General features: G+C 31.4%; 2 protein-coding genes across 4 annotated transcripts; one reads left to right on the top strand and one right to left on the bottom strand.

The window, feature by feature from the left end:
• Positions 1-451: 451 nt before the first annotated feature.
• Positions 452-6,762, top strand: LOC107479163 (uncharacterized). Its single transcript, XM_016099313.3, has 13 exons — positions 452-997; positions 1,778-1,936; positions 2,037-2,249; positions 2,341-2,433; positions 2,523-2,639; positions 2,754-3,023; positions 3,353-3,509; positions 3,691-3,768; positions 4,153-4,253; positions 4,782-4,952; positions 5,146-5,220; positions 5,601-5,696; positions 6,267-6,762. The coding sequence occupies exons 1-13, from the start codon at positions 608-610 to the stop codon at positions 6,612-6,614; spliced, it is 2,268 nt and encodes a 755-aa protein (XP_015954799.1). The 5' UTR covers positions 452-607; the 3' UTR covers positions 6,615-6,762.
• A 2,130-nt stretch (positions 6,763-8,892) lies between these two features.
• LOC107479161 (protein LAZ1 homolog 2) lies at positions 8,893-15,344 on the bottom strand. 3 transcript variants are annotated; one of them, XM_021138376.2, is made up of 9 exons: positions 15,088-15,343; positions 14,269-14,476; positions 13,865-13,921; positions 13,054-13,162; positions 12,442-12,626; positions 12,141-12,229; positions 11,242-11,491; positions 10,204-10,437; positions 8,893-9,353 (listed from the first exon to the last, which is right to left on the bottom strand). In XM_021138376.2, exons 2-9 carry the CDS (start codon positions 14,416-14,418, stop codon positions 9,156-9,158), a joined length of 1,272 nt encoding a protein of 423 aa, XP_020994035.1. In that variant the 5' UTR covers positions 14,419-14,476; positions 15,088-15,343; the 3' UTR covers positions 8,893-9,155. The 3 variants fall into 3 exon arrangements, with proteins under 3 accessions (XP_020994035.1, XP_015954796.1, XP_052114734.1); XM_016099310.3 differs by having other exon boundaries at positions 8,893-9,350; positions 15,088-15,339; XM_052258774.1 differs by lacking the exon at positions 13,865-13,921 and having other exon boundaries at positions 15,088-15,344.
• Between the last annotated feature and the right edge of the window lie 2,955 nt (positions 15,345-18,299).

The following is an 18,299-nucleotide window of genomic DNA, read 5'->3' as shown; positions in this document are numbered from 1 at the left end:
TAGAGATTAATTCTTTTTTTATTTACCAAATATAAAATAAAAAATTTATATTTTCAAAAGTATAAATACATTTTTGAAAAATTTTAGCAAGCTAAACCGTAATTTTTTGAGTGATATCGTAAAAATTAAATTAATTATTTATAAAAAACATATATTAAAATATAAAATACTTATTAGAATTAAAATAAATAATATATATTTTTATATAAATATATAAATTATTTTTTACGTGCATGTAATATTTTTTGTTGCCAATTTTTTTTTCTTTCAGCAGAGGATCTACTCCCATCCCCGCCTCTCCCCCTTGAGCCTAAGTGATATTAGACACCTTTTTAACAGAACAAACATCAAGAAAGTATCAAAAGATCAAAATCAAATAAAATATAAATATAAAAAATAAAAAGAAAACAAAGAAAGGAAAATTAGGAAGAGGGACACACAAATAGAGAGAGAGAGAGAGAGAGAGAGAGGGACCCTGCGTCTCCCTCCCGCCACCATCCCTTAGACTCTCCACCGTACCACCTCTCCGTCATCATCTTCACCTTCAACATCTTCCTCCTCCTTCCCGCCACCACCCAACACACATTCATTCATTCTTGCTTCCGCTATGGCCGAGGAGTTCTCGAGGTCCGTGGAGGACGGCCTCCGCCTGGCCAAGCGCATTTACTTCGGCAACGACCGTGCGGTGGCGCCGCCAAAGCCACCGGCATCCATGACGAAGTCGGAGACGGGGTTCCTTCCGACGGGACCAATGGTATACGCTGTGATCAACGACCCTGCAATTGTGGACAACCCGGATATCCCAAGCTACCAGCCTCACGTGCATGGCAGGTGCGACCCCCCGGCCCTTATCCCTATCCAGATGAACGCCATTGAGCTCGTTGCCGAATGTTACCTTGATACCGCTCTCGTTACGCTCTCCGGCACGTGGCGCCTCCATTGCGTCTCCAGCGTCCGCAGCTCCGACTGCCGCATCGCTGTTCCCATGGGTGCGCAGGTTAGTCATCGATCTTATTCTTGTGTTACCATTTCAATGCCATTATGAAAAATAATGGAGGAAATGTGAAACATTACACGATTGTGTTCCGTTAAATATTTAGCTATGAAATGTCGATGCTTAGTTGATCATGATATTAAATTAAAAAAAAAACTTATTTTTAATGCATTTTCTTAATAAGAAGAGAATGGATATTGTTCAGAAATTTTCATCATTGATTGAATCTTCCTGTGGTCCCTTACTGGTCACCACTTTCTTGATCATGGGGAGTCCCACAAGGCCACAATTTTTGAGAATGCGGTTGCTAATGAGAAATTTCAGAGGAAAACTCATTAATTAATAAAAATTGGAATAGTTTTTATGAAACTTAACAAGGAAAAATGAATTTTGACAATTGTTTTAGATTGTTGAAAAAAGCTAGTGATATGAGATAGTTAGTGTTTTGACTTATCTTTTAGGTTGTTGGAAAAAGTAGGGTGTATTTGCACATTTTTAAAGTTTATGGGTGCACATAAATTTAGGGGCTAAAGTGAAATTAATCTAATCATGCGCATCCTTACTTTAGAGTCAAATTCTTAATTTTAGCACCTGCAGTTGAATTCAAAGCATGTTAACAGTTGCCTACCAATATTTTGAATATTTTGTTAAACATGATTGTGGAATTAGCCGCTAATGAATGTCTTTACAACTTGTAATGGTACACACTCTAAAACTTGATGCATTTCAATAATGTTTAAAATGTGATGTAGATATTGTGTTCTGATACTATTTGGCTAACAGGGTTCAATTCTAGGTGCGGAGGTTAGCGTTAACAATAACAGGAAATACTATTTTACTCAACTAGTTGATCTCGAAGGTGACATTCGCAAGGAGAATTGGTTGGAAGCTCGGGATGGAGGATTTCTCAAGCCTCACATATTTACCTTTGATATACCACAGGTAATAATATGGTATGTGTATCAATGCAGGTTATTATTTTTCTCTTATTCCATCTACTGTCCGTTATCTTTTTTGATGTTTGATGTTGTGCACACAATAGATCGATGGTGGTTCCATTATATCGGTTAAATTTAGATGGTCTCAGAATATACTATGCCGCAATGATCTGTTCTCCTTGCTAGTGCCATTTACCTTTCCTGATTTCGTCAACCCTGCTGGGAAAAGAATGTCCAAAAAAGAAGCAATGCAAGTAAAAGTGAATGCCGTTACTGGAAATGAGTTTCAACCTCATCAAATGAGTCATCCTCTAAAGGTACATGTCCTATTCTGTTTTTGTGTTACTACAGCTAACATGTTATGTACAACCTGCTAAATGTGTGTGTTTCTATTCTCCGAATGTACAGGAAAAGAGGCACAGTGATGAAGGGACCAAGGTTTTCACTTACGACAGCAATGTTCTCTCGTTCACAAAAAGTGATTTCCGGTTTTCATATATTGTAAGACTCATGGCCACTATTAATGTCATTCTTATGTGTAGCTTCAGCTATTGAAAAGTTATACTTATCAACATGTTGTATCTTTTCAGGTCCCTTCAAGTCAAATAAATGGTGGTGTTCTTTTGGAATCTCCATCTTCTGGAGATTTTGGTGAAAAAGAGGTGTTCTGCATGTATCTTTCCCCAGGAAATCTTCAGAGTTATAAGGTTGGGGTGGTATCTGTAAACTTTTTAGGCATGTATTGTGTGTAGAATTTTGTAATTTTTTTATTTTATTTTATTTTTTATCTTCTCTCATGGTTGGTCCTGCTAAATGTCTAGGTATTCAGAAAGGACATTGTATTTGTTATTGACATAAGTGGAAGCATGCGGGGAAAGTTAATCGAGGACATGAAGAGTTCCCTATCAGCTGCTCTCTCTAAGCTTGATGCTGATGATTCATTTAGTATTATAGCATTTAATGGAGAGAGCTACCAATTTTCATCATCGTTGGAATTGGCGTCTAAGGATAACATTGAAAAGGCCACTGAGTGGATTAACATGAACTTTGTAGCAGGAGGTGATACAAATATTTCAAATCCCTTAAAAACGGTAACTAATATTCAGTCCTTTTTTTCTTGTGGGGTTGTTACTTAGCCTTATTTATTATCTTAAATAGATGTTCCAGTTCTACACTCCTAATCTTCTCATTCAACATAAAGATTATTGATAAGTAGTTACCACCAGAAGTGTTGCATGTTGAACAAACAAATCAATGTATACTCAACTCCATGAATAGTGAACCCCTTTGTTAAATTCTGTTTCATGTAAATGTACACTAAGACTAGCTATTACATCACTATGATCATGGTAGTTCCCTTTCTATTCACTTTCACGGGGTAGAGCTGTGTTGTATGTACTTTTTTTGCCATCTCTTTCAGGCAATCGAAATGTTATCTGGTGGTCGAAGTTCAGTTCCGATAGTTTTCCTAGTTACAGATGGAACAGTCGAAAATGAGAGACAAATTTGTGATATGGTAAAGAAAAGGATGGTTAAAAAAGAGTCAATATCTCCTCGAATTTACACTTTCGGAATAGGTAAGGCTTTTATTTTCTCGTTTGCAAGGTTGTATCTGAAAACTGAGTGTTATGCATCCTTTTGAAATTGATATTTCAAGATATTGCTTTTAGTTCCACTACTTCTGAGTTATCATCAATTATAGGAATTCTTTGCTCCCTCTCTTTTTCATGTCAGATGCTAAACTACATTAAATCCTAGGTCCATTCTGCAATCAATATTTCTTGCGGATGCTTGCTGCGATTGGAAGGGGCCAACATGATACCGCATTAGATGTAGGCAAGTTCTGAATCCTAACTTAAAAAGTAAATATCATTATCATTGTTTTATCTTTCTCTATGTTATAAGCAAAGTGAAATTGGTTTGTTCTATAGTAACAAGCAATTAGATTGTTTTAGGGTAGTTGCATTGTCTACCATGAATACTTGCATTTTATTTGGAGCACCGGATTGTTGACTCTACCATGAAATAACTGCATTATCTTCTCATAAGAGGTGCTTCCCTGATTTTAACCATAATTACTTGATGTAGAAGCATAGTAACTAATATTGTTGTTGGCCACTAACCAGTTGGCATGGTATTATTGTTAAGCTCTATAGAGATACTCGTGTTTAAGATGTTTATTTGGTGACACTCTAATTGATCTGCATTTATTTATTTCAGATACTGTTCAGCTTCGAATGCAGGAGTTGCTTGACAAAGCTTCTTCTCTCGTTCTTGCTAATATTACAGTGGAGACATTCGACAATTGGGACAAGGTTGAGGTATACATTTTACTGTGTTGTCTTATTCCCATACTCACTTTGAAATGTAACCAATATGCATTAGGTTCAAAAATTGTCTCTCATGATTGATACTTTTGCTTTGGTTTTTCTACCTTAGTCCTAGTTTTTCTATATGCATATCTATTATTGTTGAAATAATTTGCAGCAGATCCTGAATTTATCGTTCTGATTAAATAAAATAAAACATGCCTGGCGACTAGTTCGGATTTATCAGAGACAAAAAAAAGAAGAAAATAATTCATTTTTTCATGTAGCCTTCAATCTTAATGTTGAAGTTAGTTAATTGCTTAGGGACTCGTATTGCAATACTTTCAATTTTTTTCATGCTTTCGTCTATTTAAATCTTCTTTAGAGAAATATTATATAAAAAAAAAAAGAAAAGAAGAGCACATTGTCAATTTTGGCAATTTGGTGGCTGGTTTTTTGTGTATACTTAGTATATTTTTATGTCGGTTTTTTTTCGATTTTCCCTAATTCATGGGCTTATTTGTGATGTTCACCTTATAGTTGTACCCTTTCCATCTTCCGGATCTTTCATCAACGGGTCCCTTGGTTTTATCTGGAAGTTACAAGGGACATTTTCCAGAAACGGTTAAAGTTAAAGGCGTCTTGGCCGATTTCAATAATTTTGATTTAGATGTGAAGATACGAAAGTTTAAGGACTTGCCTGTAGAAAAGGTAATGATCTCTTCCCTATATTTACATTTCAAATTTCTTTGTCTTGTAGTATTATATCACAATGTTATGAGATATGTGAAACTTGGATCCAGACCTTTTCTCTTCATCCATCATTTTGTTATTTTGTGCTTCTGTGATTCACAAATCTTCTCTTTTTGATTTCGTTTCCTTTGTTATAATTGATTGTTTCTAGTTATGTGCAAGAGATCAAATAGATTATCTGACTGCAAAAGCATGGCTGTTGGAAAATAAAGAATTAGAACAAAAGGTATGTTATTATTTTCTATACTCAGTCCAATACAATGTACTTGACTTTAAAGTAGGATAAATCGCGCAAATCTCTTAGATTTGATGATATTACACACAACACCCTTTGATTTAAAAACCATAAAATAACCTCCCCTAATGTGTAAATAGATAATACTACACTCTATATTCTTATATTTTGCAAAACATGATAGTAACCTCCCTTAGAATCATAACATTGATGGAGGCCAGTGTAAATATGATAAATCAAGGGGTGTAGTCTAATATCACATAACCTTAGAAAATATCAATATAATTTACCTTAAGTTTTTGCATTGTTATGTATCTTAGATTTTAAGCTGTTTCTCTTTTCCCTTCTCTAACAAAAAGTTATTATCCCAGGTTGTAGAAATGAGCTTAGATACTGGATTTATGTCTGAGTACACAGGTATGACAGTTCTTGGGCATGACCTAGCAAAGAGCAAGCACAAAGCAAAGGTTAGGAGATAAGTACATATTAGAAGTTTTGAGATCCTTTCTAGCTAATAAACTAACTACTATATTTTTTTAACTAATTTTCTATCGTCGTTTTATTTTTTTAACAAACACCCTAGATTAGTTTGCTGGTTTGTCTTAATAATTGAATGCACGTAATCTAATATTCAGCTATTATTGTTTACATATATTGTTTTCTAAAATTGATATTTAAGAAATTATTAATATTTACATATTTTACTAGGGTAGTCATAGAGTTGAGTCCATAATAACACAGACCAAGTGTGTGCTCTCTTCTTTTTCTCATTAAAAGACTAAGGGTGTGTTTCTTTAATTTTTTTTACTTGAGAAATCACCTTTCAAGTTTGTATAAATTTTAATAAAATAATCAAATTTTTAAAAACTAAATAAAGTAGTTTCTGATTGAAACAAGTTGTTGGCCTTTCTAAACTATATAAACAGAATCAAGTTGTAAAAATATTTTTGCAAAATGTAACAGTGTACACATCCTAATCAGATGTCTGTCTAAATTAATACCATTTTTAATTAGTCTTTGGAAATAATGTAAAACAGTTAAAAAGAAAGTACACCACTAGGAAAAGAAGAAACATCCAAGGGGAGCCTGTGATCTTGCTCCCAAACATGGGTATCGGCTTTGGCGACTTGACCAGAACTATGGAGAATGTTCAACCGGGATGCGAAGAACCAAGGTTGCCTGATCAAGCCGAGCTGCTTGTTCTAGCAGCATCACATTGTTGTGGTAGACTATGCAACCATTGTTGTTGCATGTGCTGCATCCAGTGCTGTGGCAAGATAAACCACCAATTCGCAAATACAATTACTCAGCTTTGTGTTGGCATAGGATGTTACAGTTGTTTTAGCTGTTGTGTAGATTTGTGCTGTGCTGATATGGATGGATAGCTGAAATTTCAAAATTTGTTGAATGTTGGTATAAAGAAAATGTATATGCAGAGTCATAGATTTCATTTTTCTTTTTTTCCTTTGACAAAGAGTTGTTTTTGTAGGTTTTATGAGAGTATAGGCCTGAATTTTTGCAATAGAAATTGAATTTGGCAGGAGGATATCTCTGTCAAAGATATCTTTACTCCTACTTTTTGTAGTCTCTTTTTTTTTCTGATTATTTAGTTTACACCTATTTGCTTTTTAGAGTAAGCTAATTAAAGGAAAACCTGCAATTTTTATATCGTTTTCCTTTTAGTGCCTATGAAATCATATTTAGAGTGAAGTTCTAAATTCTTCCTAGCAACAAAATTGGGAAGACTAAATAGTTCTTCTAGATTTTAAAGTCATAAATCCATTTTTAATCCAACCATACTAGATGTACACTAAAAGCAACTACCAAAATTGATTACTAAGGTAGAATATGTATTAGCATACAAAATATACATTAAAAATAAATTAAATTACACATATATTTATACATAAATATATAGTAACTGATTTTAGTATGCAAATAGCATTTTCATCAAATATATTGATGTACCTTGTTATTTTCTTACTTAACATATTCACTCTTAGAAAGGTAAAAATGCTAATACTTTGCACATGTATACTTTTCAGAGGGGCAAACCATGTCATTGTTTTTATTTTTTACAAATACAAGAAAATCCTAAAGATTTCTCCAACTAGTTGTAAAGAACTAGGAAAAATACAAGGCATTAGAGATTACATTTAGTGCTTGTTTGGGCGTCATTATCTTAGTAAAAAATATATTTTTTCAATGAAAGATCTCTTTTTATTTTTGAGAATATTTCACTCCCCTTCCCTACGAGATGTTAAAATGACACTCTTCTCCCCTCTATTTTATAAATGTACATTCCTCTCCCTTCAAACTTTTAAAAAAACCTCCTCTTTAATCCATTTTAAACATTTTGTGTTAACTAATATTAACTTTATCATTTTTTAAGAAAAAAAAACAATTTTTTTAAAAAATATCCATCAGAAAAAATTTTATTTTTTATTATTACATTTTGCTACCAAAATATCTTTTAATAAATTAATCTTGTATTGATTAAATTATATTTTTTANAATTATTAACAAAAAATTTAGTAAAATCACAATTTAATAATTAAAAAATTATTGAAAGCTAGGTATCTTAGAAAAAAATAAGTTAATTATTAATTTTTTTTGAAAATATTTTGGTAAAAATACAATTTAATTAATAAAAGAATAATTTATTAAAGGGTATTTCGGTAAGCAAAATTTAATGATAAAAAATAAAATTTTTGTTAATAGGTACTTTTTTAAAAATTAATCTATTTTTTCTTAAAAAATGGATAAAATTAACATTAGTTAACACAAAAAATTTAAAATGGATTAAAAATAAACATTTTTAAAAGTTAGAAGGGAGGAGAATATACATTTATAAAATAGAGGGAAGGGGAGTGTCATTTTAGCATCTCACAGGGGAGGGGAGGGGAGTGAAATTTTCTCTTTATTTTTTAGCGTGTTTGACAAATTTTTAGTAGTAAAAATAAAAACAGTAAAAAAAATTAAAAAAGCATTTTTTTGAAAAGCTGTAATTTACATCTTTTCTTAAAAGATTTTTTTCTTAAGAAAAGATATTTTTCATATAATAAATTAACAAAAAAATATTTTTATATTATTATACCCAAACATAATTGATAGATAAAAAAATCTTTTTAAATGAGATACCCAAACATAAAATTACTTTTAATTTTTCATAAGATCTTTTAAAAAAAAAATAACTCAAAAAAAATCCTTTTTTTTAAAGATCACACACACAAGTCCTTATTCTTGTTTTTAGGTTGTGCTCTTACTTTTTTTAAATATCTAAACTGTTTAACTAAAGCTACAAATTCCTGCAAATAACGTGGAGTAATTGACAGAAGTTACAAATTATCTTCCACAGTTGTCTACATATAACTGTAGACATACCATTACTGTTTTCCAATTCTATAGGAGATTGGCTTGACTAAAATTGACCGTGAATTTTGATCTTAGCATATATTATCCACTTTTTGAAAAACGTAGTGTTAATTCTCGTTAACTTTCTTTGTTAAGTAATGAAATGACAAAAATAGACACACTTCAAATTTTATTGCACTAAATCCAAAAAAGAAATTTTGTAAAGATTAAAACAAAACAAAAAATCAAGAATGAAAACTTATTTAAATAAGGATAAATATGTCTTTTTAGAAATCTTGAAGGACCGTTAAATACAATGTATAGAGAGATTTTAGTGAATGGATATTGTCATTTGACAATCCCACTTGTATTCTCTACATATCCATACAATGAAATAAAAAAAAAATCTTGATATTATAAAAAAATAAGTGATAATAACCTTCAAGAGTTTACTGTTGTATTCATCCAGTCTATTCTTTGAAAAAATTGAAGCACCTGCTTATGAAACATGAAATCTTTATATTGCAAAAAGGAGCCATCTTCAACTCTACTCTTAATTATAATCCTCATAATTACATTCTTGCAATTTCACCCCCTTCTTCCCCTGTAAGAGTTTCTTCTACTACTTCCTTATGTATATCTGATTCTTCTTCCTCCTCATCTGATGAAACCACTGTTTTGTGGTGGAATGTTTCCTGAATTTTGGTCACTCCCTTTTCCACAGGTCCTATGGCTTGATTAATTGTCAATACAACATCCTTCACAACCTGCTTTTAGTTAAGTACCAATTATATAAAAGTAATGCTATAAAGATATAACACAAAATTATTTTATTTAATTTAACATCTATAATTTTATGTTTATTACATCTAAATTTATCTATTTATTTTAGTAAAAATTAATAAATACAAAATAAGAAAAACTTAGACTATTCTGAGCTAAGTTTTATTGTCACCCAAAAAACTTTTTGTAATATAATTATAACATGCTCCAAACGAATACATTAATGGATTAAGGGTGCCTTTGTTCCAACTTATTATACCAAGAAATAACTTTTTCTTTTCAAATTAAAAAAAATAAAAAATTAAATAGTTCTCATATATTTGGATAAACTTTTTTAAATAATCAAAATGTAAAAAAAAAATATTTCAAACTTATTTTTATAAAAGGAAGATAGTGTGTTCTATATTGAAAATTTGGTGAACAAAAAGCATAAAATTCATTAAGATTCATGAACATGAATAAAATTTAACAATAATGGAATTTTTCGTTGCTTTTACATAATAACATGAAAGTTTTCTTTGCCAATCCCCCAATAGAAAATATCAAAAATGAAGAAACGAAAAAGGTGTGGGCTCAATTTTAAATATTTTTATTACCTTCAGTTTTTCTTTCAAAAAAAACTCAAAAAATAGAAAATACTAAATAAAAATTAAAAGAAATGTTTTCACAAACAAAGCAGACCAATAGTTTTTTTCCTTTATCTTAGAAATATTTTTCAGCTTTTTTTTCTCCTCCTCCCAGTTGTTTTCAGTTGTAAAATCTTTTTTCAAAAGCTGAAACACACACCCAAGAGTGATATCAATCACAATTTATGTTGATGTTATGGAATGAACTTACTCTTTGACCACCTTCAACAACAATATCCTGCACACTCTCTTTGAGGCTTGTTCTTGGAGCCTCAACTTGAGTGGTTGTCTCTTTGACCAAAGCTTCTTTCTCCTTGCCCCCTTCCTCTATCTTCAAAGTTGCTTCTACTGTTTCCTTTCTGAATTCCCCACGTTCAAAAACAGGAACATAATGATATGGTTTTGCTGAAAATACACAAACATGAGCAATCGCTGCAATTGCCATCTGCATTATTGGCACCATGGACATGAGTTAACTGTTCTTGGGTCATAAGTTCAAATATCATAGGTTGTGCTCAGTTTTGGTTCAGGAAAAAATGATTATAACTTCCCTCTTTGTCTTTGAGGCGAAATAAAAAATAAACAGTTGATTTCTTTTATGAGTTCGTGTCTTGTGGTTGAAGAAAACCAACAACAATACCCATTTGATAACCATCTCACAACAGAAATGCAGAAATTTGTTTGGAGAAAAGGCAGATGACAGATGCAGAAACAAATAAAATGTCTCTCTTGAGATGTAATTTCTTCTTTTTTTTTTCCTTTGAAAAAATTCCCAAATTAGTCTTCAAGAAATTCTAAATCGAATACTTTAACTCCCAATAAATTTTTAGACTCTACATTTCCTCAAGAATTACTATCAGACAGGCATATTAAAAGTTCCATTGAAAACAACGGAGGGACCAATTTGTCCAACAAGAGTAATTATCGAAGACTTCTAGAAAATAAAAATTTGTTAAGGACCGAAGTGTCCGATCTAAAATTTCTTAGAAACCAATTTGAGTGTTTACTCTTTTCTTTCCATAAAAAAACTAGAGACAGAAATAAAGATAAATTGTGTTATTTCTATCTCATCTCTATATTTTCTATACTGAAACACTTGTAAGAAACAACCTAAAAGTGCTTTAACTCTATGGTGGATCAACTCAAGTCTATAAATAACATGGTTTAGTTCAGTAGAGGTAGGTAAGTCCAAAAAATTGGCTTAGAAAAATAAAATCAAAATATTAATAGCAGAAAGAGGGATCTATACCTCTATGCAAATTAAAAAATCCTGCAATGCAGTTTGTAATTTTCCCTCTTTGGGTAGAACTCCAAATGTGCACAGTAGTGCGATACCTACGCCTTGCCACCAAGTAGCAAACACTATAGCCTTAAAGCTTATGAATTTTGCTAGTGGCTTGATTGGTTCAAGCCTCTCATGAGTAACATTATAGAACTGCACAAGGCAGAATAATGCCCACATCTGGCTGAAGTTCAATATTACTGCTATATATGGATACCTGCATAAAATGTGATATCATATTACCATTTTAATATGTATAGATTATAAATTAAAATAGTTTTACAAAACATTCAATAATGTATTATTGCATAGTAAAATAAACCACCTTTGATGCTCACTACATGAATGATCATCCCAAAAGAATAATTTGATTAGATGTAAGTGCCCGAGAATTAGACTTTAAGATGAATTTTCTTAATACTGCTCACCTAGTATAATTAATTAAAATAAAGATGCTTGGTTATGAGCGAAACATACTCGAGCTGCATGACTGCACGTGGCTCCTATTCTAGAACACAGAAACAATAGGGACAGACAAAATTTATGTCTCTTATCGTGTTTGGTTATAGGGTATAACTTAAAATAGGAATATTTTATTTAATGGAGAAAAATCGGAATATGAAATAATGAAGGAGGCCATGCTAGCAATGCAATTTCATTAATCAGTCCAGTGCTTCCCTTTTAATCCGTGTCCTTCAAAGGGCAGAGACACAAAAATTTGCATCCCTTCTATCATGGGCACTAGGTTTTGTATTCATGTTCATTGTCCTATCAACCAAATGTCTTTTATCACGGTAGGGACAGAGACTATGTAAGACACTATGTTAAAGCAAATACTTGATTACACTTTTGTATGAGAAGCATACCCATAGTACCACTTGAATTCTCCATCACCATAGACACCACACAGCTCCAATACCAATGCTAAGAATGCACAAACTGTCTTCAGGATCATCTGCACTATATATAAGTGAATTAGAGTCCCTTTGAAACCACAACAAACCCATATTAACTTGAGACTTCAGTCGTAAGTCATTATAATAGGATACAGTGGGAGCCGCATTCCATTTTATGGTGATGAGGTAATGAATCCCAAATGAATAATACCCAAAAAAATAGTCATTATATCACCACTTTAACATTAATGATATAACTTCAGCCACTTACATATTGTACAAGCCCAAATTTTTCTATGGTGAGAAGATCTTTTCCAAGTGTGCTTGGACGCCTAAAGAAGTTACAACATGATCTTTGCTGTATGTGGTGAGTGGCATCTGAATCATCCAACAAGGATTTTCTAAGTTGTTCTTCAGATTCATGTTCAAGTAGTTGTACAACTCTTCCTTCTCCACCTAATAGTTTTTATTTGAAAATTAAGTGAGAAAAATTTTTATTCAGACTTTTAACTCATCTATTAATTTTTTTCCCCAAAGCTTTCAGATAATTCATTAAGCATCTAGCTAATTTTGTACGGTCAAATATAATAATTTAAGCAATTCAACTCAAGATTTTGTAAAATAAATTGCTCTATGGGTTTCTTACAAAAATGTTTTTGTGGAAGACCCTGATTAAAATTTTTTAAAAAATGGATCAATCTACAAGAAAAGAAATGTGCCAAAAAATTGTTGGAATTTAACAATTAGGTTTCTTCAGCCACAGACTAACAAGTAATTATTATTTTTTTATTCCATGAAGATTTCTTAAATAATCTTAAGGAAGTTTCATGTTTAACTGGAATGAAGATTAAATATGCAAAACTATCAAAACATAGAAACATACCAAGACAAGCAATCAGATATCTGCCAAAAGAATACAGTGCAAAGGCTTCATAGTAGTTTCTTAAAATGTCGCATGCGAGTGATAAACGTGGATTCCACAAAGATATAATCTGAAAAATCAGAGAGAAGCAAAAGAAGCTGAGTTATTATTCATATCACTACTCTGATGTACCGATTTGATTACCAATCAACATGACTCTCCTGATGAGAAGTTGAGGACATACATCAATGTCAATTATCAAGCAATTTCATAGCTTCCAAATTCAGAGATGTTAAACATGAACCTTCAATGCTTCTGACATATTTTTCTTTCTTGAATTACTGCTCCTACCCCTATTGATTTAAAAAATGTTCATAATTTACGAAGAACAATCATAAGGTTTTTTCTGATATTAATTATGATATGCTATAAGTATATTGTTAGAGACTTGGGTATTATGGGGTGTCCAAAGTCCTGCATCAGGTAGTATGGGATGTTTGATGCTGTATATAAAAAGTGGTTCTTCCCTTTTAATAGCTAGTTTTTAAGGTGTAGTTTCCCACTTCCCTTAGCTACCTACCTATAGGCTGGATTAAGGTGAATACCGGCTATCAGTTTACCACACGGGTAAAAACAATCAAGAACAAGAAGGCATGGATTTGTCCATTTTTCAATGAAGGTAGATGAAGGTAGAATATATCACATTAAAACTCAAAATACATGACACCTTGGACCAGCCTACCATAAAATGTGTGTGCACGCGTGTATGACTGGATACCAAATAACACAAAAAAGAAATAGGAAATGTGTTTTAAGAGTAATAGAACCTTACAGACTCTGTAGCATAAATTGGAACCATAGAAATAACAGCAACAATCCACTTCTGTTCCTGAATACCGAAAAGCCAATTTGAGGTCAGCCGTAATTGTTACTAAAGCACTAAAGGTGCAACAACAAATAACTGAAATCATTGTGCTGTATCCTTCTACTTTCTTAGTTATTCATGGATGCTTGATCATCAAGGGATTACATATTCAAATGAACTTCAAATTTGGCCCATAAAGCGATGTTTAGAGAATCTAATATATCTTTAGGGGTTAAATTGTGAGCATATTAATCATTTTAGAAACCAAATTGATGGCTCTCCTTTCCTATATTGAAAAGTTTAAATACAATAGAAGACAGATACTTCATTAAAAAGAAACATATCTGCTATGAAACGAGAAAATTACTCACTCCGGGATTCGTATATGATCGGAGGTGTTGCCAAATGAGAAGAATGGAAAGCACTAGAGCTACAAGCACACAACACCCTGCAATTATGAGAGCAGGCAGGCGAACATTCTTATATATTCCTTCATAGTTTGAGATACTGTAGGGTGCCATTCTTCAAGCATCTTCCCGTACAATGCAAATTCTTCTTCTTGCTTTGATTTTCTGGTCACTAAAGCATGCAACAACAGATGGAGTGTAAGGTAGATAAAATATGGACTCCAATTTTGTGTTCAAGCCCCATGCAATAAAGTAGTATTTTGAAACTGTCTCTGGAACATAAATGCAGATTCAATGAGACAGATAAAATAATAAAATTCTTTTTCAGTATCCTAATGCTATGTTTGGAACATAGTTACATGAATTCACCAATTAGATAGCGTATCGCATACCAATTCATCTGCATATATACCAGAACGTCATATGTATATTTTCCGCATAAAATACTTACATATGGCGTAGCCGTTATGTTCCAGGTATAGCGGTTATTTAAATGCTAATTATTTGAACTTTTCGTGCATCAAAATAGCTTCCTTGTTCTCGGGTATGGGAATTGAGTGAGTGAATTTCAATTTTATAGCATCTTGTTGCTGGGACGAGAAAATCTAACAAAACTGAAATTCGTGCTATAATTTCAAACTAATAGCTGGAATGAAATTCTTTGCATAACGGAAAACACGACAAAATTAAAGAATTAATTGCAACTTAGGGAAGGAAATGCTAGATCCATGAACCAAAATTAAAATAAATAAATAGATAAAAGGAAATGCAAGAATAACTGACCTAATGTAATCGACAAGAGAAACGCTGTAATCCACAGTTCAAAACTAGAATTCTAGAAACTAGAAAATGTTCAAGAAATGGTTGCAAGTGCAGCAACAACGGCGAGCATGCATATGCATCCAATCCAACAGTATCTTTTCAAGTTCGTAAGTGATTGACACGTTTTGCTACAATACTGTACTACGCTACTCCACAAAATAACACGTGTAGCTTGAGCTTCATGTTGGACAATTTATAAAGGGCAACACGTATAGCTTGTGAGTTCGGTGAGTTTTGGCATGAGACACTGCCAAAAAAAAGATCTCCATGAACCATGATCCTTGAAAGTGGCCATCTGTCACTTGTTTCGATATAAAATAAGTTGACAAAAAATTTTGGTACCAATAGTTTTTAGTAATTTTAATAGATAATTTAGCTGGTATAAATATTAAATTATTTTAAAAAATAATTTTATTAATTTATGTATGTAAATTTTAAATTTCAGTAATAATCTCTCAGCAAAACAGTTATTAATGTAATAATTAAGACACTTAGACACTTTTAAATATGAGTAATGCTAGGGAACTAAAAGGGTACCAGTCAAAAACCAGCCAAATATCTCTGGGTGAATTTAAAATTTTTACGAGTTAATATATATGGATGTTCCTTCTGCTAAGTATTAGAATGTTTCTTTTTCATGCTAAATGGATGTTCTTTTATATATTTTTCGATTTTTTTTGTATTACAAATGTAAATGTCTCTATTTCTTTAAGAATTTTATAATTTTTTTTAAATTTTATAAATATTTAATTATTTTTGCTAAAATATAACTGAATATTTCTTTTATTAAGTGTTAAGATGTTTTTTTTTTATATTAAATGAATGTTTTTTTTTAATAACACCCGTAATGACCCTACTTCATACTCCCTAAAAACACAACTTTTAGAATTCACACTCTCCCTTCAACTATGACCAAACTGATCCAATATTCCAACCGGCTTTATCGGCTTCCTATGCACCAATTCCCTGCACCATTGATGACACCCTCACCAAACCATGCACCATAGGGTTGAATTTTGAAACGAAGGTGATGAGGAGTTCCGTGATCCCAGGAGAGATTTTTGGTTTTTTTCCACATATTAGTCAAGGAGTGATTTAGTTGAACATGGCAATTAATAACAAAATTTGAAAATTAAATAAAATTAAATTAATTAAGCAAAATGTGATTTTGTTTATTTTTTGGCTGATTCCCATTTGGTTCTACATACTTTTTCTTTAAATATTTTAAGTATTCAAAATCTAATGTACTAAATCAAACATAACTTACTCAACCTAAATATACTAAGATTAGAACCCTAAACTGAACTAACTTTAAAATTGATTCAAAATTAAAATTCTAATACTATTGAAATATAAACTAAATTAAACTAAAATTAAATAATTATCAAATAATTTTAGTAAAACAATTTCTCAGCAAAATAGTCGTTAACACAATAATTAATATAATTAGACAATTTTAAACACTTCATCTATTCAAAACCTAATGTATTGAATCAAACATAATTTAATCAACCTAAATCTACTAAAATTAGAAAACTAAACTAAACTAAACTAACTTTAAAACCGATTCAAAATTAAAATTGAAATTTTACTCAAATCTAAACTAAATTAAACTAAAATTAAATGAATTGAAAAAGAGTTGTTCATTGAACCTGTAATAAAGAACAACAAAAATAAGGAAAGACGTGGATGTTGCAGTAGTCGTCGTCAAAGTTGCTATGGCGGCAGATGGTGGTGACGGTAGACGGTAATGATGGCGAAGGAGAAGAAAGACGGGGTGATGACGACGGAAAGGGAGTGACGACGGCAGTCTCTCGACAGTGACGGAAGGGGACAGGGAACGGAGGTGGTAGTGGTGATGAGAGAGAGGTGGAGATGAAGAGAGAGTGTGCGAAATTCGAAATGGGGGAGACGACGTTTACACCTTTATTTAGAGCATTGTTATCGTCGAATTTACTGTCGGATTAATCCGACGGTAACGTTTTTCGTGTGCCCAAAACGCAGTGTTTTACTAAACATTGTTACCGTCAAATCTTCCTGCCACGGTAGTGGGCGCACCGAAAAATTTTTTTCCCTTCAAATATTACCGTTGACGTTACCATCCGAAATGTTATTCCGATAGTAATATTTTAGGGTTACGAATTCGCTATCTAATCTGACGGTAAATCCGACAAAAATCTCGCTGCTAACGTTCGACGCTAAATCTGACGGTAAATTTGATGGTACTCAACATTTTTCTTGTAGTGTATTGGCATATTATTAGTATATATAATGAGTAATAATAAATTTTCTCTCATATTTATAATTAAAAGTATTCATAATTCAGACATAGTTCTTATTCTATTGTTTTCTTTTTCATACCTAATGTCTATTATCCACGATCTCATCAATAGTATCACTTATAGTAGATTATGTGATGAGAAAATATGAAAAATAAAGACAAGAATTATAAGGTTATGGAAAGTCCCATCCAAGTTTGACAATATCAAGATGACTTATATAAAAATGGTTTTAATGATTGATAAGGTTAGTTGATTCTTTTTCTAAATTTTTTCAAGTGATGCTAAGTTTAGTTTATAAATATTTTTAATTCATAATTTTAATTGATATGTACACCTTCCATAAAACAAAAACAGTGCAATTTAATAGTTTTATAGATGCTAATAACTTTTATATTTAATTTATTTTGAAATGCGATAGAATTCATTGATCCATGAAGAATTATTTGATAAAGATGTGTTTGAAAATAAACTCGAAGAAAAGAAGGTTTATATCTTCTCAAATTTTGTAATTGATCAAAAATCAAATAGAATATATCTTTTGAACGAATACATGTATAAAATATCTTTTAAAAAAGAGTCACGTATATGTATAATAAATACGATCAATAAATGTAAAATTTTTAATAATTATTTCAATTTTGTTACTTATACTGATATATTAAAAAAAATATGTATTAAATACCATTAGTGTTAATACATATATAGTATATTTAATAAATTGAATCAGAAAAATATGTAACTATTTTCTTTTTTTTTTTTTCAAAATTCAGTAAATATTGTAATTTAAACTTGCAATACCAGTATATTAATAATAAAGTGTGAAAAAAATAATATCATATTAAAATTTTTTAATTATAATTATAATTTATAAATGAAATTGTAATTTTAATA

The sequence above is a fragment of the Arachis duranensis genome, chromosome 3, assembly GCF_000817695.3.
Source record: "Arachis duranensis cultivar V14167 chromosome 3, aradu.V14167.gnm2.J7QH, whole genome shotgun sequence".
NCBI classification, from domain to species: Eukaryota; Viridiplantae; Streptophyta; class Magnoliopsida; order Fabales; family Fabaceae; genus Arachis; species Arachis duranensis.
The sequence above is the reverse complement of the archived record's forward strand: the minus strand, read 5'-3'. Positions and strand labels throughout refer to the sequence as shown.